Source organism: Xenopus laevis, chromosome 9_10L (assembly GCF_017654675.1).
Source record: "Xenopus laevis strain J_2021 chromosome 9_10L, Xenopus_laevis_v10.1, whole genome shotgun sequence".
In the NCBI taxonomy this organism is placed as follows: Eukaryota; Metazoa; Chordata; class Amphibia; order Anura; family Pipidae; genus Xenopus; species Xenopus laevis.
Window position 1 is genome coordinate 99,843,127 of NC_054387.1, and position 26,313 is coordinate 99,869,439.

Consider the following 26,313-nt stretch of genomic DNA (forward strand, 5'->3'; position numbering starts at 1 on the left):
ATAGTTCCCCTTTAATATAACATTGTAGCATCTTTAAAAAAAACCATTTCCTAAGAGTTCCTTACACATTAAATATATCCCAGAAAGTACATTTTCGCTAGCATGACACTATAAGGCCATTATCAAAACATTTAGCTTAACAGCTATGGGGCAGATTTATGAAAATGCTTTGAGCAGTTGAACACTATTGTGTTCAGTGGAGTGCTAGCGCTCAATGAACACCGGCACCCATCTTAAGCCTTACTCCCTGATGCATACTGTATGCAGAGACAAAGGGTCACGACAATTATTGAAGTGGGTATAAATAAACTGTTCAATCTTAAAGGAGGGGTTAACCTTAAAATTGCTTTTCCATTTTAGAGCCAATTAACGGGGTGGTTCACCTTAAAGTTCATTTCTAGCATGTTATATATTGGCCAAATCCAAGCAACTTTTCTTCATTATTTAATTTTTATAGTATTTGAATTGTTTGCCTTCTTTTTCTGACTCTTTCCAGCTTTCAAATGGGGGTCACTGACCCCATCTAAAAAACAAATTCTGTGTAAGGCTACAAATGTATTGTTATTGCTACTTTTTATTACTCATCTTTCTATTCAGGTCCTCTCCTATTCATATTCATATTCCAGTCTCTTATTCAAATCAATGTATGGTTGCTAGGGTAATTGGGCCCCTAACAACCAGATTGCTGAAATTGCAAACTGGAGAGCTGCTGAATAAAAAGCTAAATAACTCAAAAACCACAAATAATAAAAAATTAAACCCAATTGCAAATTGTCTCAGAATATCACTCTCTACATCATATTAAAAGCTGACGCAAAGGTGAACAACCCCTTTAAGTTTTTATTGACTACTGATATAATGAAGTATGTATCAGCGCCACCTGCTGGTCAGTTCCTGTAACTGAACAGTCAAAGTGATCTATCTTTAGAAACAAAACAGAGAAGTGTTCTGATGTTACTCTTCTCTTTTCTGAGCCGAGAAACATCAAAACACTTGTTTTCTATATCTCATTGACTGTATTACAGGAACCAGCAGGTGTTGCCTTTGTTAAAAGTTTGAATATATATGTTGCACCCTAAACAATTTTACACCAATTCTTTTTTTTGGAAGGTCTACTTCTGCTTTAAATGCCTGGAAATGTTTATCTGACCAGTAATAAATGGGCCCCTATTACTACAGTGATCTTTTTTTTTTTTAAGTAGCAAAGCAGTTGGTACCTAAGGTATTTGCACAAATTGTGTTTTTATGACTGAGAAAACACTGATTTGGCCCACATCTGGCCTGTCCGTAGCAGAAAATGCACGCATGAGGACCCAGATAGAGCCAAGCTTGTTGGATCAGTGTTTTCTATGCCAGTGCAGAAAATGCAACATGTGCAACAGGCCTAAAACATGTGAATTAAACCAATTTCAACTCACGTCATACTATGTTAATATCTGACCGGTGGACAAAGGTTTATTTTTAGAACTACAAATGAAAACTTGTTGGCACAAAAAACTTGTGGTTCAGTATGCTGGTGAAAGGTAAATGCTGGAATGATTATATTGTACCCAAGGGTTACATCTCAAGCGCATACATCTCACTGTAGATGTTTATATCCACCACACCCTACTCAAAATGCATAGACACCATAATAGCTGGATATCTAACCTGGATTTGGAGGCAAGGTATGTTGTGAAAAACCCTCATTTCTTTGTATTGCTGTACATTGTAACAAGGTTTACAGTGCTATGGTATTGACTCCATTATATAGAATGAACACTAAAAAAACAAAAGCTACGCAAAAGTCCATCTGATTAATCATCTGTATTAAAGCATACTGAAACCAAGTGTGTTTATGTTTTTACAGGTTGAGCACTCCATTATCGTGCATCTGTTTTTTACAGTTGTGACTTTCAAACGGTGTGGTTAACAACAGTGGTTTATGACAAAGATTAGGGAATGATACAGAGGACTTAGACAGAACTAGGGATGCAGTGAATCCAGGATTTGGTTCGGGATTCGGCCTTTTTCAGCAGGATTCTGATTCGGCTGAATCCTTCTGCCCGGCCGAACCGAATTTGCATATGCAAATTAGGGATGGGGAGGGAAATCGCATGACTTTTTGTCACAAAACAAGGAAGTAAAAGATATTTTCCCTGCAATGCAAATTAGGATTAGGTTCGGTATTCGTCCGAATCTTCCGAATCTTTCGAATCTTTTGGCCGAATCCAAAATAGTGGATTTGGCACATCCCTAGACAGAACCGGAAAGGAAAGAGACTCTCCTCTAATAACATTGCATCCAAAATAATAAAAATTATGTTTTGTTCTAAAACGCAATAAAAACAAGTTAACGAACAAGTGTATAAATGTAAGAAGACTAAATGACATAAAGCACGTATAATGTTATTTTTTTAGGAAAGGACACTTAAAAAGTAAAGTGATATATACAAACGTGAACAAAAAGTGACCTTATAACAACTAACAGTAGGAAAAGCACACGCCTAAATCACAATTTGGTTCTCCTGCATTTTTTCAGGATGTAGTTGTAAGAATAAACTTATAATTGTTTAACAATTTAAGGAATATTAAGGAAAATTAAAAAAAAAGTTCAAAGAACCTAGTTACCCACAGAAACCAATGAGCAGGTCAAGTCAAGGCAAACATCTGATTGGTTGCTGTGGGTTACTATACCTTGAACATTTTTTCCATCTGTTATCAATTTACCCCAAACGATTGTATCAGCAGGAGGAAAAACAGCAAATAAGATGCTACGGTGCATTCCTGAGGCCTTGGAATATTCAAATGTTCTTCTCAATAGGGTGCAGCGTCATAGCACAAGGGCTTATTAGAAATATTTCTTAAGAATATATATATATAATTTTCTGCTTTGTGTATCAAGGATAGCACATATAAAATTTGCCCACGTTTGGCAAATTAGATTTTTGATTTATTGCTGCCTCCACAAATAAGAGAAAAAAATGAAATGAAAAGAATTGCGCTGCAAAATAACAAACAATATTATGGATCATGCATCCACGCTAAACACATGGTTGAAAAATATTACATAGAACTTTCAGATTTCTTGACTAACTCGGGAGTCTTCTCACAACCAAAGTGCTTTTATGGCAATTTATAAATATATAAACATAAACTTTAAATGTGATTGGTGGGTGATTATATTCACTTTTTTCCCTACAAAATCTGGTAATGATGGTGATATTAGGCCTGTACCTTTATTGTCCCTTTGGTCTCTTAACTGCCAAGCAGACTAAATGTCATACAGTAAAGATTCTCTGTGGTACTTTCCAAATCTGCCCAGTTCTGCTTAGCATGGCCCATAATATCAAGAGAATCAAAAACATCTTTTCTGACACAGCTAGATGTGTCTCAGGTCTATGGGATTTTAATCCATCAGGTCATTTTTATCCATCATTTGTTATTTTCTGCCATTTAGTTTAAATCATTAATCAGAAAACTATATTTTCCAAAGTCATTATCATCTGGGCTAATGAGCTTATCTTTGCGTGCTTTGAGGAGTTTTTGCCGTAGAACTTGAGTTCGTTCCATCCATTCTTCGAGTTCGGCATTTCCATGGGCAAAACTGCAATCTTCTCCTTCAGGACATTTGCCAGATAAGAACCTAGTTTGAGGGAAGTTGAACTTGTTTAAGCAGGTTTTAACACACTATGCCACTCAACTATAAATATATTAAGCCTAGGTCTGTTTGTTGTGAAGTCTCCCATCATGCAAAAGTGAGAACGATCACCTGCCACAATATACTCTAACTGCTAGAATAGTGGCTGCAAAAATTCAGTAACCCAGAAAGGTACTTCAATGTCACCGGCAGTTCAATAGCAGCTAAAGCAATACTAAGAGCTTAAAGGAACAGTTTGGTGTAAAAATAGAAAACTGGGTAAATAGATGTGGCTGTGCAAAATAAAAAATGTTTCTAATATAGTTAATTAGCCAAAAATGTAATGTATAAAGGCTGGAGTGACTGGATGTGTAACATAATAGCTAGAACACTACTTCCTGCTTTTCAGCTCTCTTGGTTTCCACTGATTGGTTACCAGGCAGTAACAAGTCAGTGACTTGACGGGGACAACATGAGTCATAACTGTTGCTTTTGAATCTGTTAGAGAGCTGAAAAGCAGGAAGTCGTATTCTGTTTTCTGTTATGTTATGTTAGACACCTGAGGAAGGGGTTTTGACCCCGAAAGCTTGTGCACTCAATAAATCTGCATATGAATTAAGGCATTGCCTGGACATTTTAGTGTGCTCCTTCCCACTTCATATATATGTTAGACACCCACTCACTCCAGCCTTTATCCATTACATTTTTGGCTAACTAACTATACTAGAAACATTTTTTATTTTGCACAGCCTATTTACCCAGTTTTTATTTTTACAAGGAACTGTTCATTTAATATTGACTTTGTAACAAATGCAACAGTGTCCTAAAAATCCAATATCCTGGAAATGTCATTTAGTTTTCCTTAAGCACAGAATTGAAGACTACAACAGCCCAAAAATAGACCTGATGTTTTACAGAGCACCCAGACTGCTGCTCATGCAAAAACCCAACTGCCTAGAGCATTCCATAAACAGTCAAGTCTATTTTTTGTAGTTTTTGTAGTGCTTTGGACAAAACGATCATCCCCAGAATAGTGGATACAGGTGGTGGCACTTAATTCATTACAAATTTGATATCGAGCGGTCAGTATCACATAAAGAATTATCATAAGCATTATGTATAGTAATGGCCCAGATACTACCTTAACTAGTCTTCGACTATTATCCAGTGATATAATAATCTTTGCTATAAAATCTTTGGGGTGTTGAGCAATTACCCAAATACCCTATATGTACACCAGATGCTTGGAGGTGGAATGTCCAGATGAAGGATCAAAACTACACACGTTTTTAAAAAAAAATTGAACATCAGTTGAAAATGGGCAGCTATATAGCAGCTTTCTCTCATGAGCAGTCATCAGTAAGTAGCAATGCTCTGATACACAGCAGCTAATGTGCTTGATTCACTCACAAGTTCCAGTATTACTTAGGTAAACCTTTCTCTCTTATTTACTGAAATACTGTCCCATAAATTGTCACATCACATCTAGGGATCAAAGATTGTGCCAACGTTGCTGATTATATCCAAATACAATGGTAGATAAACTCTGCTTCTAAGCATCATGCATTTGCCTTTAGAAGCAGAACAAAAACAGAGGTAAGAGAACTTTCCCAATACACCTACACAAACGTGAAAATATATTCCTACCTTTTGCATACAGTAAATTTCCCAGTTGGGAAGCGATGCTGCCAAATATTCTGATCCTCTTCACAGTGAAATACTTTTTCTTTATGCTTCTCTGAAGAAATATGCATGTTCCATTGGCGCTCGCTATTGCAGTTTTTACCACACAACCAGCAATGAAAATCAACCTAAAGAAGTAGTATTTTTCTAATTAGTTTTAGCATGCTTTTTTTTTTTTTTAAACGGATTCGTTTTAGCATGCTATTATTTAAACTGAATGTATAAGAAAACTATGTAACAAGGAACATACAGCCAGACCAACCCCACTGCAAAAAAAAATTCAGTGGAATCAGAAAAACCTATACCCAAAGGCTTGTGTGTGTGTGTGTATATATATATATACATACATATATATACATACATATATATATATACATATATACATATATACATATATATACACATATATATATATATATACACATATATATATATATATATATATATATATATATATATACATATATACATATACATATATATATATGTATAAAATTATGACTTTGTAATAAAATGCTTGGAACTAGCCATGTACTAAAAGTTAACGAAAGTGAACCACCCCTTTTATCAGCACCATAAGAAATATTTCTTATGGAAAACCCTTACCTTGAGGAAGGCACAAAAGGTCTGTATTGAAATATTTTGTAAATAAATAGTAAATAAAGGACTTTGTAATTGTTTTTGAATTTGAAAAATGTATTTTATGTATCTTGCTTTGTTTTTAATATATTTAGAAAGTATCTAAGTGATATTGCTCTCCCTGGATCTTTCAGGCTTATAGTATGCATCTTTTTTTCTGTGCCAATTCAAACCTCTCCCATACTATAGGCGTGCAAATACTGGACTGGAATCGGACAGTCAACATTCACACCAAGCAGATTGTGGCCAGAAAAAGCCCAAGTGTGCATTTTCTAGTTCAATCGGGTGTGCCAAATCTGTATTTTAACTCTGGAAAATAAGTTGTGCCATAAGCTTTAGGAAATAAGTCAGCAGATAATTGTAGAATAATTCTTGCATGACTGGTATTTCTTTGAGTAGTTAGCACTACAGGGGGATCAAAAGTAGGGGAACTAGTCACAAAATGGAAAACTTTGCCATCCATGTCAGATATGTAATTATAACATTTCTGTTGACATCTTTGCTGCTGGCATCGCTGCTGGGCTGATTCTCCGGTTAGCAAAACTGCACTGGCACGCAGTAGAAGCTTGGTGTTGTGCTCTTCCTTCCTCTGCTCTCTACTTTTCCCCAGGCACAGGCAGATGCATGCACAGTAGCTTAAAAAAAATAACTTTTTGTGACTACATATGACTTTTACTCTATTGGCTATGTGCCTGCCCAGACCAGAAGGTCAAGAAGAAGAAAAAAAACAAAGTCGATGGCAATGAGGATCTTCTATAGAAATAACCCAGGTGGTGCAGTTTTAGCAAACAGGGGCACTGGCCTGGGGTATCAGGACAATGATTCAAATCACTGTGGGGTGACATTTTGGCACTAGTGATTTAAACATTATTTCTCCTTTAAAGAGAAACATAACTTAAGCTTTTTGAAAACTAGACAATATCAAACAACTTTGTAATATACATTAATTAAAAAATATGCAGACTTTTCATGATTTTTAAAGGTTTGGAACAGTTCTCTAAGCCTAGTCCCCTGCTCTCCTGCTGATCTGTCTGACTACAGTTAATTTGTATCGGCAGCCATCTGTCCTTAGTCTTCATCCTCCAAACCCCACAATTCCTTGCATACGTGATTTCAATAAGAAACAGAACATCACAGTGCAATGCATTGTGGGTTATGTAGTTCCTGTATGCTGTCTGTAAGCTGTGGAGAAGTTGTTACAATTTACAACATCAGTGTTTAGTCCCTCCTTCCCTGCAAGGATTTCAAATGATGCAGAAGGAGAACTACTGTTAAACAGCTGGATTTCAGCATAGAAAATTACATTTATTCATACTTTTTGAAGAAACCATTAAGTGTGATGGTATATTAGGGTTTTTTGTGTTATGTGGGCCTCTTTATCAAATTTTGGTTAGGAAGCCAGAGTTCCCCTTTAAAGAACTTCAATGATTTCTTTACATTTTGGTCAATGCAAGAAATAGCAAGGCATGGCTATACTTACGGTTGTTTCTGCATAGTCAGTAGGAAGATGAATTTGTTTGTTTACTTGAGCTGAGGCTCCATCCCATTTTTCAACTGTATCTTTTTTCATCAGTTTTTCATATAGTTGCTCCATGTCCTGAACTATTTAGAAATACAAAAAATGTAAATGAAAGAGCCATCAGAGATTTTCAACTGAAATATACTTTCGTGGAGAGACTATACTTTTGAGGAGGACTGTGAGGACCAATCACCTCCAAAAGAAGACACTTTAACAAAAGACTTGCTGAATCATACCTGAACCTTAAAGGAAAACGAATATTTAAGCAACAGTTTATATCATATTACCGTAAGTGGCATATTAACGATTACCAAACTGGTTTATATATTTAAGTAAATCTTGCCATTTTACATCTCTTGCCTTGAACACCCATTTTGTGATGGTCTGTGTGCTGTCTCAGAGATCACCTGACCAGAAATACTACAACTGTAAAAGGAAGAAGTGTGGAAGCAAAAGACAGAACTCTGTCTGTTGATTGGCTCATGTGACCTAACATGTATGGTTTGTTTGTGTGCACAGTGAATCCTAGGATCCCAGGGGGCGGCACTTATTTTTTAAAATGGCAGTTTTCTATTTATGAATACCCAATGGCACATACTACTAAAAAAGTATATTATGAAAATGGTTTATTAACATGAAGCAGGGGTTTACAAATAATCTGTTTTATGCAATATCTTTTTAGAGATCTAGATTGTTAAGGGGGTATAGTTTTCCTTGAAAAGCAACAGACTACTAGAAAAGAAAAATGTTGTTCCAGCTAATGCAATTTTTGGGGACATACATCCTAATATTAAATTGTGCAAATTAGGTCAGGTCTCATATTTAATTTTTGCCCAAATTCAAAAGTTCAGCATTCAATTCCCATATGTCCTCTGGACCCTACTGAGTTGACTGATGCCGTGGGAATGATATGTGACTGACCGCTAACCCCATCAACACTGATTTCTTGGAGGCCCCTGTAAACTTTTCAGGGACTAAAAGTATTGAGAGGGTGACACCAGATTTTACTTAAGAAAAAAAAAAATCATTGGGCAAAATCAAAATATTAAATAATACATACGCCCAAGCTCTTTCATAGAGGTCCAGATTTCTTTTTCTTCTGGGCTGTGAGCAAAAGAACAGTTTCCTATATACTGACATTTTTTGCCACTCGCAATATGATTGCACATCTGGAAAATAAGAAGCAATAAGCCTCAAATGAAAAGTCTTCTCTAAATGGAAATAAGAAAATACATAATTTTACCCAAGGTAAAGGACACTGCTAAACAGGTGGGTTAATAACATCTTGCAGTTAGTGTGAAAACAGCAACACCATGAGACACAGCTTTATAAATACATTCCTGTGATTGTTTTTCACTATACTTCAAATACTGCAAAAAAAAAAAAAAAAAAAAGTGATTAAAAAGTTTGACCTATAGCTCTACAGCTGCTGCTGAGCATGCCTTGGTTAATAAGTAAGGGAGGAGTAACTGGAACATAAGGCGTGATTAACAGGGATTCTAACTAGGGATGCACCGAATCCACTATTTTGGATTCGGCCGAACCCACTATTTTGGATTCGGCTGAACCCCCGAAACCTTTGCGAAAGATTCGGCCGAATACCGAACCGAATCCTAATTTCCTTGTTTTGTGACAAAAAGTCACGTGATTTCCCTCCCCACCCCTAATTTGCATATGCAAATTAGGATTCAGATTTGGTTCAGCTTGGCAGAAGGATTCGGCCAAATCCCGAACCGAATCCTGGATTCGGTGCATCCCTAATTCTTAGTTAACTTCACCTTTCAGTTAATTTTTAGTATGCTATAGAATAGCTAACTCGAAGCAACCCTTCAATTGGCCATCATTTTTTGGATTATTTGCCTTCTTCTTCTGACTTATTCTAGCTTTCAAATCTAAAAACAAATGTTCACTAATGCAACAAATGTATTGTTATTGCTACTTGTTAGTACTCATCTTTCTATTCAGGCCTCTCCTATTCATATTCCAGTCTCTTATTTAAATAAGTAATTGGACTTTAGCAACTAGATTGCTGAAATTGCAGACTGTAGAGCTGCTGAATAAAAAGCTAAATAACTAAAAAAAAACAAATAGTTTAAGGAAAACCAATTGCACATTATCTCAGAATATCACTATACTATAAGTCAATTTAACAAATGAACAACCCCTTTAAAACACAATGAAATAAATATTTGTTGTTGCTTTAATCAGAATTTACATAGTTTTCTGCATAGTGACTTGTAAAAACACTGCCTTGATTTTAAAGCCCAGTCTTACACTTACTAAAAAGAACAGAAAATATTTTAGAAACCCATTATTCATTATTTGATAGTCTGGCTGAAAACAAGTTCAAAGTACTAGACTGAGCTATATTCTATAACTTTATTTTATCCTATACTTTGTGACATGCTGGTAATTTTCCTAAATTAAAATAATGAACATGCTTTATATTTACCCATTCAACAACTTTCTGTGGCACATGAAAGCATGAGCAACAGGCAATCACAGTCTGTGTACGTATACAGATATGGGACCTGCTATCCGTAATTTGGATCTTCAAGCCTTGGGTCTACTAGAAAATCATGTAAACAATAAATAAAACCAATTGGCTGGTTTTGCATCCAATAAGAATTCATTATATCTTCGTTTGGATCAAGTACAAGGTACTGTTTTATTATTAGAGAGAAAAAGGAAATCATTTTTAAAAATTTGGACTATTTGGATAAAATTGAGTCCATGGAAGACAGCCTTTCCATATTTCTGAGCTTTCTGGATAATGGGTTTCCGGATAACGAACCCCATACCTGCACACACAGAATAGAGCACCAGAATAGGAAATGCAAAGAGCAAACTATCAATTACAAAACGGTGTTATTATGTTCATAAAATAAATATTTTTTAGCAAGAGAATGAAAAATAAGAAGAAAAAAAAAACCTCAAACTGCAGAGGAGCTGGTTTCTTTGCTGGATAAGGGCGGATGGCTATCCACTTTTTACGCTCAGACATCACTAAGACAATCCGGTGGTCCTTGCTCCACCTAAGAAAGAGGAGTTTTACCAACAAAAATATGTCAAAGAAATAAATATAGAAACTGGAGACTAGTGGGATTAAATGACTCCCAGGATACCCAAACTGGCAGATATAGTGGCAAACGCCCTATGACATCTCCTCTCTTCAATCACTACTGGACACTATTATTGATGGAAATTTACATATACAGGTATTTATAATACATTGATTGTTCGAAATCAATCCTATCATCTGTCCATCCATGTCCATTCAAAGGACCCGTCCTGTTATAGTTAATTTGTGGGCAAGTCAAGGATATGGTGCTATAGAGGACATGCTCAGTTTTTTTTGGTGCTCCAGGTTGGTACATTTATTTGAATTCCTGATGATTAAGTTGACCTTTAATTCAAACAAGGAATCAGATCTATAGTTTTTATTGCACTCTGTGCCATCTAATCTTTTTACATCTACTCACTGGTGTCTCGCTTTTGCACTACAATATTTCTTGTTTTTGTCTGCCTCGATGACTTGTCCATTTCTCCAGCACTGTCCACACACAAACTTTATCTTGGCGTTTGGATTACCTGCATTAGTTGGGATATTAAGCACCTAGCAAAAAAAAACAACAAAATCAATAAACAAAGTTTGGCTCATTTCTTTTGTGTCCCTTTAAATGATGGAACTATTAACCGAAGTTAGATGATTTTCAATCATTTTAACTCCATTTGGAGACAATGGTTTAAATAACAATTTAAACAGCAACATCATTGAACAAACATCAATATTCTCAGCTTCAATATGAAGTCATAACCCTTCCAAGCAGTGTGGCAATTCTAAAGTCAATCTAATAACAAAAAAAGTAAGTATGGTATAAATAAAATAAGGAAACCTTGGATAGGTTGATGGCCATATATATCACATCAGGCAACACATACCGTATATACTCGCGTATAAGCCGAGTTTTTCAGCACCCAAAACAAGCTGAAAAACGCTGCCTCGGCTTATACGCGGGTCAGTTACTGATGCACTTCCGACCGGCAGCTTCTGACCTGCAGAACCCCTGCAGAACCCCGGAGGGCTGGGGGCGGAGCGATCCTTCCATATAAGGATCGCTCCGCCCCCAGCCCTGCGTCAGTGAAGCAACCCGGAAGATCAGTCAGTGCAGGAACCGATTCGGCTGAGAAAGGTGCGCAGGGCTGGGGGCGGATTTGCGGGGGGGGGGCCTTTGCAGGAAATATTTTACCGGTATGTGCAGCATAATATTGCAGAAATATTTTATGTGCAGCATTTTCTTCATACTGACACGTTCCTATGATTTTTATAGGAACGTGTCAGAATCGCTTTAAGCATACTTAAGCATACTTAAGGGAGCCGGCAGTGGAGTCCCTTACCTGTACCTCACCAACATGGAGATCTCTGTACAGGACCTGCAGGTGAGGAGGGGGAGGGGAGTCACGTGACTCTGAGAGCTGTCACTGAAGTGTTGTTTCAGTGAGCACAGCACACAGAAGTGAGACACAGAGAGTCTTTAGCTTTATTTCTCACCCTAGGCTTATACGCGAGTCAATAAGTTTTCCCAGTTTTTGTAGGTAAAAGGAGATTTTGTGTACTCACCGTTAAATCTTTTTCTCTTGGTCACTTGGGGGACACAGGGACAGTGGGGTATAGCTGGTACATCCAGGAGGGCAGGACACAACAGTAGGAAAAAGTTAGCCCCTCCTCTACTGGCTATACCCCCAGCAGGCGGAGCTTAGATCAGTTTGTTCCAAAGTCAACAGGAAAAATCTTAAATTAACCGTAAACTTAACATTAAACATGTCTAACGGAAAGATGAGGGCCTCAATCAAGGGAGGGAAGCCCTGTGTCCCCCAAGTGACCAAGAGAAAAAGATTTAACGGTGAGTACACAAAATCTCCTTTTCTCTAAGTCATCTTGGGGGACACAGGGACAGTGGGGACATACCAAAGCTGTCCCCTTAAATCTCCGGGAGGGAGAGTGAGGCCTATGTGGAAGTAGCCACGGCGGCTTGAAGCACCCTTCTGCCAAAGCGAGTGTCAGAAGCCGCAAAGGTATCGAAATGGTAAAACTTTGAAAAGGAGTGGACAGAGGTCCACGTAGCTGCCTTGCACAGCTGTTCTGCTGATGCTTGATTCCTGAACGCCCAGGACGTACTCATTCCCCTAGTAGAGTGGGCTGTGAGTTTAGATGGTGGCGATCTTCCACGTGCCACGTAGGCTCGTTGAATCGCTTGTTTGATCCATCGTGAAATGGATGATTTTGTGGCCGCGTCTCCTTGGTGAGGGCCTGAAGGAATGACAAGTAGGGAGTCTACTTTGCGAAAGTCCTGTACTCTGTGCAGGTAAAACTTTAAGGCTCTGACAGGATCCAGGGTATGTAGAGCCCTCTCCTTAGGATTGGAAGGTGATGGGCAAAAGGTCGGAATAGTAATCTCTTGGTTTAAATGAAATTCAGATACAACTTTAGGCAAAAAAGATGGAATGGTGCGTAGAACCGCCCTATCATGGTGAAAAACAAGGAAAGGTGGTTTGCATGATAGTGCGCTGAGCTCAGAGACACGTCTTGCAGTGGCAATGGCCAGAAGAAAAGTAATTTTCCAGGTAAGCCAGAGAAGCGGTACAGATCCTAATGGCTCGAAAGGAGGGTCTTGGAGGGCTCGTAGAACTAGAGTGAGATCCCATAGTGGAGCTGGTGCTCGAACTGGAGGAGCCAAATGTAATACTCCCTGCATAAAAGTCTTAACATCAGGTAGGAGAGCAATTCGTCTTTGAAAGAGAACAGATAAGGCAGATACTTGTGACTTTAGAGAACCGAGTGATAGACCCATGGAGAGTCCGTCCTGAAGGAACTCAAGTATGTTTGGAATAGAGAATCGTTTGAACTGTTTCTTATGACAAACACACCATTGGTGGTAGGTAGACCAGACTCTATGGTAAGTTTTTGCCGAGACAGGCTTTCTAGCTGCGCACATGGTATTAGCCACTGACTTGGAAAACCCCTTTTGGGTCAGGATTTCGATTTCAAGAGCCATGCCGTCAAACTTAGATTTGTTGGATTTGGGTGGCAAATTGGTCCTTGAGTTAGAAGGTCGGGGACTTGAGGTAAGGTCCAAGGCTCTGCTACGGACATGTTGAGAAGGTCTGTGTACCAGGAGCGTCTCGGCCATTTTGGGGCTATGAGGATGAGAGTGGTCTGCTCTCGCTGAAGCTTCCTGAGAGTCCTGGGTACTAGAGGTAGTGGTGGAAATGCATAGGCCAGCTGAAATTTCCATCTTGCTGTTAGAGCGTCTGCTGTTATCGCCAGTGGATCTCTGTAACGAGCCATGAACGCTGGTACCCTTCGGTTGTGCCTGGTCGCCATTAGATCCACTTCTGGAGTGCCCCACATCTGTGTTATCTCCTGGAAGATCTCGTCCTTCAATGACCACTCTCCTGGGTCTAGAGATTGTCTGCTTAGATAATCCGCTTCCCAATTTAATAGGCCTGGAATGTAAACGGCTGACAGATAGGTCTGGTGAGACTCGGCCCATTTGAATATTAGATTGACCTCGTCTAGTGCACCTCTGCTTCTTGTGCCCCCCTGGTGGTTGATATAGGCGACTGCGGTGGCGTTGTCGGACTGTATCTTTATGGCCTGACCCCGAAGAATTTGTTGCCAATGTATTAGGGCTAGACGGATTGCGCGAATCTCGAGCAGGTTTATCTGTAATCTCGCTTCCAGTGAGTTCCATTGACCCTGTGCAGAGAGGCCCTCTAGGACTGCCCCCCATCCGAAGAGACTCGCGTCCGTCGTGAGTATGCGCCATGACGGCTCTCCCATGGGTTTGCCCAGGGATAAATGAGTGCTGTCCAACCACCAGAGAAGTGATGCTCTTGTCCTGCCGGACAGTCGAATCTCTCGAACAAGGGATTTCTTCTTCTTCCAAGATCTCAGAATATTCCACTGGAGCTCCCTTAGATGGAATTGTGCGAATGGTACTGCCTCTATAGTGGATACCATGACCCCTAACACCCTCATACAGAACCTGACTGAGTGGAGGGGTCTCTGAAGAAGCGACTTCACTAAGGCTTGGAGATGACTGATCTTCTCTTGAGGTAGGTAAACCCTCTGTGTTTGTGTATTGAATTTCATGCCCAGGAAGACCATGGATCTGCTGGGTGTTAGGGAAGACTTCTCTAGATTTAGGACCCAGCCTAGTTCCTGGAGTTTGTCTATGGATATCTGGAGAGATCTCTGAGCTTCCGAAAAGGAGGGTGCTTTGATTAGCAGGTCGTCCAGATAGGGTGTGATGGAGACTCCGGTATTGCGAATCACTGCAGTTGCTGCTGCCATGATTTTTGTGAAGACCCTCGGGGCGGACATTAACCCGAAGGGAAGGCTTGTGAATTGATAGTGGCAATTTTGGAAGGCAAAGCGCAAATATTTCTGATGCGGAGGGAAAATGGGAACATGAAGGTAAGCATCCTTTATGTCTAGGGAAATCAGAAATTGCCCTGGGGACATGGCCGCAATTACAGATCTGAGAGACTCCATCTTGAATCTTCGATGACGAAGAAATTTGTTTAATTCCTTGAGATCCAAAATGGGTCTTACTGATCCGTCCTTCTTGGGCACTACAAATAGGTTTGAGTAGTGGCCCTTGAAGAGTTCTGTGGCTGGTACGGGAACGATCACCTGAGCCTTTGAAAGTGTTGATATTGCGCCCAGGAAGGCTGTCTTTTTGTCTGAGTTTTGTGGCAGTCTGGACATGAAGAAACGATTGGGGGGGCTTGAGGCAAATTCTAGATGGTAGCCCTGGGTTACTACATCGTGTATCCAGGAGTCTTGAGTGAGTGCGGTCCATACTTTGGAAAATTTGCTGAGCCTGCCCCCTATCGGATCTGTGACTGCCGGAGTGCAGGAGCAGTCATGTTGAAGCAGTCTTGTCCCCCGATTTAGGGATATGTTTCTTGTTTTGCCAGGAAGACCTCTGCTTACTACTAAAGCGTCCTCGGTTTGCGAAAGACTGTCGAGGTGGAGAAGATCTCGAGTGCTTGGTCTGGGAGCCACGAAAAAATTTTCCCTTGCGGAACGAGGGACGAGCCTTAGGTTGTGGTAGTAGGGTGCTCTTGCCCCCTGTTGCTTGGCTGATAATCTTGTCCAGGTCTGGACCGAACAGAAGCTTGCCTTTGAAAGGGATGGAGGTTAGAGACTTCTTTGAGGAAAGGTCTGCTGACCAGAGTTTCATCCAGAGTGATCTACGGGCTGCTACAGAAAGTGCAGAAGATCTGCTGATGACTTGTAGTGCATCCAGTGAAGCCTCACATAGGTAATCATTCGCTTCCTTTATTTGGGAAGCATATTGAGAAAGCTCATGGCGAGGTGTTCCGGCATCAATGGCAGTCAGTAGGGAGTCTGACCAGGATTGGACTGCTCTGCTGACCCATGCCATGGCAAGGACAGGTCGTATTGAAGTGCCTGAAGCTGAGAACACGGAGCGAAGAAGACTTTCCAGCTTTTTATCCATCGAATCTCTGAAAGATGAGGCATCCGGAACAGGAAGAGCGGTGTTCTTGGAAAGCCTGGATACCGGAGGATCCACTGAAGGTGGCATTGACCACTTTTCAATAAGCTCCTTAGGAAAAGGATAGAGTCTTTGAAACTTTCGATTTGTCTGAAAACGCCTCTCTGGAGTGTCCCATTCCTGTTGTATGATCTGATCAAGTTGAGCATGAGCAGGAAAAACAGGTGAGTTCTTACTATGACGTTTAAACAGGCTCTTAGTGGTGTCCGATGATGCCACTGAGTCCTGAAAGTTGAGTGTCTCAAGCACAGAGGTAATTAGAGCATCTACAGACTCGGAGGAATTCTTGTGTGAATCCTCATCCTCCCTTTCTGAGTCAGATAAGAGTTCGCCTTCTGATTGTCCAAATTCGTCACCGGAATCAGGTAGAAATGGCGAAAAACCTCTAGGAGGAGAATCGCTCTCTTCATCGGATGGGGAAGGAGCTCTGCGTTTTGAAACCTTCCCCTTTGGTTTATCAAGGCGGGAAAGCAGCTTGTCTAGAGATTGTGCCAACAAAGGTATCCCAGAAGCTAACTGTGATGCCCACTCTGGAGTGGCAGGCAATTTATGAGATGGCCCTGGAGGAGGAGAACTTGTAAGTGGAGACGTAGGTTCCCCTTGAACACCCTGGTCTACCTGGGGAAGAGCAGGTGCTGGGGATTCAGGACCAGCAACCGGTGGCTTACATTTATTGCATAGAGGCTCTTTGTGCCCAGGAGGCAAACGTTTGCGGCAGGTGGCACAGGCTAAATATCTGACCTGAGAAGGTGCCCCCTTAGAAAAAAGCCTGTCACCAGTTCCCTCAGACATGTTAATAGCAGAGAATAACAGTATATGAGTAGTATATATCTATATAATTATATAAATATATAAGGAAATCCTTATCTGAACGCTTGCTGTGGTAAACCCAGCAGAGGAGGCTCTTTCTGGGGACTTGCGGAGAGCTGCAGCGTCTCCCGCACTATCCCTGTGTCACAAGTGAGTGAAGAGAAAATCCGGAGTGCAAGGAGTCTTCCAAACTGCCTCCCACACGCGTGTGCTGTTGCGCTATAGTGTGCGCAATAAACTCCGGTGCGGCGAAAAAACAAAATGGCGGCCGCGATTGAGGTAGCGCTAAATCTCGTGAGAACTTAGCGAAAATGCGCCACGCTGAACCGTTCCATTTGTGGCCGCGCCTCCAGAAGCAGCAGCGCACCGGGAAGAAACTCCTGCCATTGCAAAGGCAAGAGCTTATCCCTGCTGCTGACCCGTGCCATTGCTGAAATAATAAAGAAAACAGCTGACAGGCTGCTGGCTCACCTTCTCCCTCTCACTGAAAAACAGTGCAGCGTTGCCCCTCTAGTGCACCCAGTGCAATCACGCTAGCCCAAGGGAGCCCCCAGTAACCCTATAAGGAATAGTGGAGGAAAGGTAATAGGGAGGGGTTTAGCAGTTTGCGTTGCCCCTCTAGTATAAGTCGGCTGAATCTCGCTTCCAGAAGCAGAATTTTCCCTCAATGAGCCAGACCTCCTTTCTAATATGTAGATAGGGGTAACTATAGAGGAGAGAAGATTGCACTCTATACTTACAGAGTCCTGTTCGTCTCCTCTGTCCTCCGGCCAGTCAGTCTCCACCTAAAAGAGGGGAGACTAGAATGAGACTGGGTGGTGCACATAAAGACCCCGGAGTCAGGTCCCACGTTGTAGAATGCCTATTGGTAACCTCTGCTCAGTGTAGAGGGCCTGGGCATTCCCTGGTGTCAAGCAACTGACAAAAATGAAAATAATAAACAGAGAAAAAATTCTTACGTCCTATCCTCCTGAGGACACAACAAAAACTGATCTAAGCTCCGCCTGCTGGGGGTATAGCCAGTAGAGGAGGGGCTAACTTTTTCCTACTGTTGTGTCCTGCCCTCCTGGATGTACCAGCTATACCCCACTGTCCCTGTGTCCCCCAAGATGACTTAGAGAAAATTAGGTACCTCGGCTTATACACGGGTCGGCTTATACACGAGTATATATATTTTTTGATATTGTGTTTTTAAAGAATGCAATTGCAGAAAAAATATTATAACTGAATTAAGAATAACTTGAATTAATTGCAATGCAAGCAGATATCTGTCTGACTGCACTTCTGGTTCTGCCTCCAATCAGAAGGCGGATGACAAACAGACCTGGATCAGCTGACCTGCTACACTCTTTCAAGACTTAGAACCAGAAAACAATAAGGGATAAAGGAAACAGATAATTTATGTATGTATAATGAAACGATGCTTTGAATTTCTTTCATTATGCAAATAATGTTCACACGGGGAAGTGCATTTTAACATTCATTTTACATCCTTAAGAAGAAAGTCTAAACTCAGTTATGCAGAAGATATTTTTTTTGCTTATTAATATCATGTAAAGGCAAGATTTGAGAATGAACTGGAAACCAATTCATTTTGCAAAGGGTGTACACATCTACTTTATAGACACCTTCAACTTTCAATTTCTAGCTAATCTTTTATTAGGTTTTACAGACGATGGTTGTTGCAGAATTATTTTAATAAAACAATCGTGCACTCAAATTTATTGCAAAAAAAAGTATATCACACCATTCTGTAGCTAGGAAAAGGCTCTCTCTGTTAGTATGCATGATTTATTGCAATCTTTATCACATTGCAAGACATATTGGCATACCTGAGATCTAGGGGCAAATGACTCCGCTGCTGAACTCTTTCTTGATTCCTGAACAATGGCATCAAGAGATATTCCTAAATGAGAGGTTATATACATTTATGTTTAAAATGAAGCCAATGCCATATTTTACACGCACGCGCACACACACACGCACACACACGATAATTACGGCTTTAGTACTGCAATACAAAACACAAAAAAGAACACTGGAATTCCCTAATATCAATGCCATAATCCTATTAAAGTCTATTATATAATAAAAAATTCACAGTGGAAGTAAATGCACACAGAACCTGTGAATTATTCAGCTTAACTGAGATACTTACTGCCCCCACTACTATATGTGCCCTCTCTATCAATGAACAGAGGAAGTATGAAATAAGAATAAAAAAAATATCCTTCAATCACACTCTCAACTCTGACCAGTGACTGAGTGGGTGAGCAGAAGTGCTCCAATATAAGAAATCTGTAGCTCTGGCATCAATTTTAAAACAAAATAGAGGTTATGGGATGGAATCACATCAATCTAAATACTCTAGATTCCAGGCAGAGACATAAAGCATTATGCTGGATGGGGGCCTCCCTTCCCACCATAAAGTTCAGAATTAAATTGGTCAATAAAGTTATCCCTATGTTAAAACTGACCACAGAAGCTTTAGTTACACTTACTACTCTCATTCTGTTTAGCTACCAAATGCAATATCATATGCTACATCTCTCATCTGCTTATTTCTGATCTTGCCTACTCCCACATCTTGTGTCTCATTCCCTTCCCCTTTTAGATTGTTTTTGCACAGGGTCTTCTTTGCCTTTTGTACCAGTACTGGTCGCTATGTGTGTAATTCATGTGACTTTTTGTATAAACATTTTTTTTTTCTTTACAGTGCTGCGCAATACGTTGGCGCTCTACAAATACATGTTAATAATAATTAAGTAAATTATAATATATAATGAAATAACATTTTGACTCACCTGTCTCCTTCTGTATGACCCAAACCCGGAGTTCTACCAAACTATGTGCATAAAAGCAGCAGTCTTCTCTCAGACATCCATATCGAACCTCATGTCGACATAAGTCTAACACAAAATTTAATTCAAAAGGGCGGATCTTTGAATATTTTACAGTCACCCCTAGGTTTATGTGCACAAGGCATCTATAAAACACAATTATAAGCCAAGTCATTATTTGATTTAAATAATGGTTACTTTTAACATGAGAACATAATTAGCGCAATAAGCTAGCATTTGAAAGAAAAATGAGAGAAGGCTTGGAGTACACGGGTTTACAGGGGCTGGATTATTTCATACATACACTATATGGGGCAATAACAACTGTGTAAAGTGTCCATTTTTTGCACTTTGTATTCTGCTATTGCAGTATTGCTGCTCCGTTCGGGTACAGAGGCCTGCAGTTTGCCCCTTGAATACAGCACTGTCTATGGCAGCATCCTATTCAGGAGGGACAGTGTGAGGTAACTGGAGTTACCCTCGGCCTATTCCTATCCCCTATGTCAGAACCCGCTCCTAAATCTACTATGCTGATGAAACTTAACATCTAGCATTGGTTGGCTGGAATCAAAGCTCTTTTGGACAACTAGGCTAACTGCAAGCAAGTCAAAACACAAGTGAATGGGCCACTTATTTTGTTAAATGTCATATAAGACATAGGGGTAAGATTATGTAACTATTCTTTCAAAGTGGAGTACTTCCCAGTTCCCATCCCTTTCACTATCATCTTCTTTCCTGTTCAAAAAAAGTAACAAGCAAAAACCTTCAATTCAGGTGATACAGGTACAGGTAAAATACTTACTTGACATCTTGAAAAGCATGCTTTAAACCAGGGTGTGAACAAAAAAAAGGGTTGTCCATATTTCCCTTGCTTATAATTCTGGGCTTGTGATCAAAGCATTTCTGGAATACATAATTAACAGTACATTCAATAACACACAACACGTACATTTATATGCATGGAAGGAAGTTCAAGGTCTGGGACACAACCACAGTGCAATACCCTTGAATGTGCAACTATCTGTTCTTCAGTGCAATTATGCGCATTCCACTTCCTTAAACTCCCATAAATTAAACTAATCGAAATGTATTAATAAAATAGAGTTTTTTAAACTTGAACAAATTTAAACGACCCGAAAACTCGAATCTAATTAGATTTGAATTTTTTTCCTGAAAAGGAAGGCTACAAACATCACCAAATTGATCCCTGGAACTCTCCCATCGACTTCTACAGTAATTCGGCAGGTTTTAGGTGGCAAAGAGTCAAATTTGAAGTTCTTAAAGGGCCAGAGTATGATAAATGTCGAAATTCGATTTTAAACTCAAATCGAGTTTGGATAATTCACAATTTGAGTTTGAGTTTTGACCAAAAAAAAAAAAGTCAAAAATTTGAATTTTCACTTCGACCCTTAATAAACCTGCCCCTTAATGAAGAACTTGGATGATGTTATTAATAAACTTAGAGAAGTAGATAGGAACACCCTTCTAGTCCCTAATAAACTGAAAATGAAATGGGGTGAATTAAGTGAACTAACTGCAAGGAAAAAGTTAAGTAGTCCTTGTTTAACAAGAGCTAGTGTAAAATATATGAGATTATAAGTAGGCAATGCCACACAGAGTTAAATGTTTTTGGATAAGAAAGGCAACCTTATTTTTTTTAAAGCACTCCTGTCACCGGAAAACATGTTTTTTTTCAAAACACATCAGTTAAGCAGCAGAATTCTGCACTGAAATCCAATTCTCAAAAGAGCAAACAGATTTTTTTATATTCAATTTTGAAATCTGACATGGGGCTAGACATTTTGTCAATTTCCCAACTGCCCCTGGTCATGTGACTTGTGCCTGCACTTCAGGAGAGAAATGCTTTCTGGCAGGCTGCTGTTTTTCCTTCTCAATGTAACTGAATGTGTCTCAGTGGGACATGGGTTTTTACTATTGAGTGCTGTTCTTAGATCTACCAGGCAGCTGTTATCTTGTGTTAAGGAGCTGTTATCTGGTTACCTTCCCATTGTTCTTTTGTTTGGCTGCTGGGGGGAAAAGGGAGGGGGTGATACAGCAGTAAAGAGTGATTGAAGTTTATCAGAGCACAAGTCACATGACTGGGGGCAGCTGGGAAATTGACAATATGTCTAGCCCCATGTCAGATTTCAAAATTGAATATAAAAAAATCTGTTTGTTCTTTTGAGAAATGGATTTCAGTGCAGAATTCTGCTGGAGCAGCACTATTTATAATTCATTTTGAAAAAAAAATTTTTCCCATGACAGTATCCCTTTAAAAAACTGCTTTACAGTGCTTGCTTGAAAATATTTGTGTATGCATCTCATGCCAAAAGCATAACTGGAGATTCTCATTCCCTTACATAGGAAATACTCAGACAAATTATGCTTTTCTATTTCACATATTATTTTGTATTTAGCGGTGTAACTTACCCCACAGAGAAACACAAACGTCCCAGGGTGTTCCTGTAGTAGATGTGGTATTGTAAGGCTGATCTTGCCTTTACCCCCAAAAAGGGCTTCTCGGCAGAAGGTTCCCATTCTTTCTTGTGTCCACACATCAATTTCTTCTTGGGAGTATGCAAAGGTACAGTTTGGATATGTACAATCATTTCCTTGGAGGACATCTGATGAGATAGGAAGGGTTACTAAATATGACAAGAGAATTCACACACATGTGTTTATAGCCAGATCTTGGATGCTGGAGTATTCTGGAAGGAACAGGCAAGAAATATACTCCGATCCAGTAGTACAGCTCATGTATTGGAGCTCACTTTCCACATGAAGGCTGTCCTGTGGAAAAGTATTTATTTAAAGTGAGACTATTAGGAAGGTCTCTCTGTGCAGGGCACAGCAGGAACTATAACTGCCTTAAAGTGATACTGACACAAATATAATTTCTTTTCAAAATATTAATCTCCATTAAAAGTTACATGTAAGTCAAGTTGATCGTTTTTTGCCGATAGTTCTGCTTTTGTGAGTAATTATTACTTGAAGTTCTTTGATGTTTAGCCAACCTGAATATCCCATTAAAAGTTACATATAGGTCAAGTTGATCGTTTTTTGCAAATAGTTCTGCTTTTATGATTGAAGTGCTTTGTTGTTTTGCCAACCTGACTGTCCCATCATCTCTGTCTGTCAGTTAAGAGTTTCTAACGCTAACCGACTACTGCCGCACAAATATGGCAGCCCCCTCATAGAGGAACATGGGGGTAAGAAAGGTAATGTAAAAGCATCAGGCAAATATTTTATGACAAAATTATAAATAGCATTCAGGGGGGGCTGGGGGTGTTGCCTGCAAACTGCAAGGAGCAGAGGGAGCCTGTGACCAAGTGAGGGTGAGTGTCTGATTGAGAAAAAAGCCAGGAGGCTGAGCAATCCCCAAAAGGAAGTATCATACACACAGATATGGGATCGGTTATCCGGAAACCCATTATCCAGAATGTTCCTAGTTACGGAAAGGTCGTCTCCCATAGACTCCATTTTATCTAAATAATCCAAATTTTTAAAAATGTATTTCCCTTTTCTCTGTAATAATAAAACAGTACCTGGTAATGAGCCAAACTAAGATATAATTAATCCTTATTGGAAGCAAAACCAGCCTATCGGGTTTATTTCATATTTGCGTGATTTTATAGCAGACGTCTGAAAGTTATATATTCTATATAAATTATATATATTTTAAAATAAGTAAAATATTTGTTTCCAAAACTACATTATTTACACAATATTTCACATTGTGTTCAGGTAAAAATAACACTTCATATCATGACAACAGAATGCTTTTAAGGCTATTATGTTGTCCAATGTATTATTGCATATCTATATAAAAGATAAAGAGAAAGACAGCCTCTATTTCTTTGGTGCCTTTAACAGTGATATTTTACAAGAATTAAGCAAATGGTTTATCTGTAGTGTGCAGACCCTGTTCACCAACATTTATAATGTATGGATACATACATATATATATATATATATATATATATATATATATTTAACTAAACAGCAAGAAGTGAAGACAATCTGTGAAAACAAATATGACTATATCCTATTGGGAGCAATATTGTATTAATTCTGTCATATTCCACATTATTAAGAACTAAAAAAGAATCAAATCTGGAATTTTTTAAGTCTTCATGTATGCTTTTACAGTTGCTTTAAGCTGTTCTTGTTAACTGCCACCAGTCCTTGCATTAGAATACGGCTGCCACCTGTCCGGTTTTGACCCGGACAGCCCGGTATTTTGAGGGGCTGCCTGGGTCTATACTTCCTGGCCGGTTTTCCAAATAAGGAAAACCGGGCGGGATTCCCTTGATTGACACGGCAATCGCCGCATCATAGCCCCGCCCACTGACAGCATGGGTCCGCCCACTGACGTCACGGACACACACCCCCTTGCCTCAGCCAGACATAAAGGTGGCAACCCTACATTAGAACCATACGAGTACTGGAGGTGCAATTAATGTCTCATAAATTTCTGTTCAACCTAAACGTGGACATTCCCACTTTCACAGATTGCTAGTTACTAGATAATTCCACACAACAGGAATGACAAATATAAAATAGTGAATATACTATACCTTTACATAAATAGAAAGGTCCCAAATATTGATTTTTTGGCCTTGGTCTTATTTTCTTCCATGATGCATCCACAGAGCTTTTAATCCTTCCAAGTAGTATATCCTTTTTACATTTATGATTTAAACCAGAATTAAATACAAAGGCCTGGCTTGTCCCTAAAATGTAAAGCAGGGCAAAAATTACTTGAGAACCACAGCAATATTCCCCATTGCTGTTGCTCCACAGCTTTTTTTCTTTTTTTTTTTTATTAAATCCGTAAATCGCATTCTCAAAGATGAAAACATCAAGTTAGCTAAGGAAAGTTGACAGTGAATTGACAGGAAGTGACAAGAAATTACATCCTTGTGAATGAAACCATGGCATTTTACCCAACTGATAACAGTACCCCAAACCGGCAACTATTTAAAACTTTATGATCAGAGTTGCACGTACCATAAGGAATTAATAAGTTATAAATTAAAACACTTACTGATATCTGACAAGTGCTCAGGCTTTCAGGTAGATAATTAAGTGCTTCCCTACTCAACATATACATCCCTATAGCTGTGGTTGTGCTACATTTATCTGCCTCCAACAAGCTTCACTTGGTTACTACTTTATGATTATATGGTATGTAAAGGGTATGTAAAGACAAAGATCTAAGATGACTCTCTAACTGTATGGGAACATAGCACTGGATCTGTAAGACAGAGATCTGCATTTATTACAGATATTAAGGGTGTTATTTACCAAAACTCAAACTGATCTCAGTTTTTTATGAAAACAAAGTAGACCAAACTCCCTTCCACAAATTGAAATCATGTATTAATAATTTTTCTCTGATTTAAGAGAAAAATTATATCTGAGTGACAAAAAGCCGGATTATTGGAAGAAAACCCTGATTTTATAGGATTATCCAGTGCAGATAACGATGTCAAGAAACAACTTCAGGGATATTTGCCATTGACTTCTACATGACCGTGACAGGTTTGAGATGGAGTATTTTTGGATTCTGATTTTTAGCAGCTTTGGGGTATGATAAAGCTCTACTAATTCGAGTTTTTATTTTTCTATGAAAAATTCAAGTTTTCCCCCTAAAAACCTCATCCAGAAATAAATTGAGGTTTAATAAATGGGCCCCTAAGGGTAAAATGAAACAGCATTTATGTAGATTTTACTTCTAAATTACACTGTTTACATTAGATACAATTTACTCTACCGTATTAAATTTTATTTCTGAACCAACACATGTATTTTTTATTGGTGTGTAGTCAGACATCTCAGATCATTTTGCATGTCCATGTACTTTCAGAAGGAGCCAGCACTTCACAATGGCACTGCTTTAAACTATTGTTTCTCCTACTCAATGTAATTAATGGAGTCGCAGTGGGACTCGGATATTTACTGAGTGCTATTATGTAACAGGGAGTGGGTCAGGCGGCTATCCGTTTACATTCACACTGTTCTGTTCATGGGCTGCTGGGGGGAAAGGGAGGGGGGTCGATATCACTCCAACTTGCAGTGCAGCAGTAAAGAGTGACTGACTAACAACATGTCTAGCCACCTGTTTGATTTCAAAATTAAATATAAAAGAAAAAAAAATCAGCTTTTTTGAAAAAGTGATTTCAATGCATGAGTCTGCTGGAGTAGCACTATTAACTGATGCTTTATGAAAAAAATGAAAAAAAAAAAACCCTTCATAGAACACATATTGGCTTAGAACAGATATTTATGTAAAATTATCTCAGCATACTGTGATAACATACAATAGGAAATATCGAGGAAAAACCAACAACAATCAGCAGGGTAAGAAGAGTTCAGTGTGTTATTTTATCTGGTTATTCAGCATATCTTTACTTACCAGATTTGGAAAAGCAGAACTGGCAAGCCTGTCTAAATTCATGGGTATCTTCAAGAGGGTTAATGCCTTTCAAAGTACACTGTGAAATGGACTGGGCTCCATTAACTAAAGAGTCTGGTAAGGATATCTTCAGAGAAGCCCCTAAAATATCAGGACTATTAGGTCTGAAGAGATATGTGGAGTCCTTCCCCTGAAAGG

General features: G+C 39.3%; 1 protein-coding gene across 1 annotated transcript in view; it reads right to left on the minus strand.

The window, feature by feature from the left end:
• Positions 1-1,184: 1,184 nt before the first annotated feature.
• zc3h7a.L (zinc finger CCCH-type containing 7A L homeolog) overlaps positions 1,185-26,313 on the minus strand; it is a 46,523-nt gene continuing 21,394 nt past the window's right edge. Inside the window, 12 exon segments of the mRNA NM_001093252.1 lie at positions 1,185-3,624; positions 5,266-5,429; positions 7,421-7,542; positions 8,520-8,628; positions 10,392-10,494; positions 10,942-11,075; positions 18,690-18,763; positions 19,662-19,843; positions 20,500-20,600; positions 22,128-22,321; positions 24,275-24,430; positions 26,116-26,305. Of these exon segments, the coding sequence (NP_001086721.1) occupies positions 3,435-3,624; positions 5,266-5,429; positions 7,421-7,542; positions 8,520-8,628; positions 10,392-10,494; positions 10,942-11,075; positions 18,690-18,763; positions 19,662-19,843; positions 20,500-20,600; positions 22,128-22,321; positions 24,275-24,430; positions 26,116-26,305 (1,719 nt within the window). The 3' untranslated portion in view covers positions 1,185-3,434.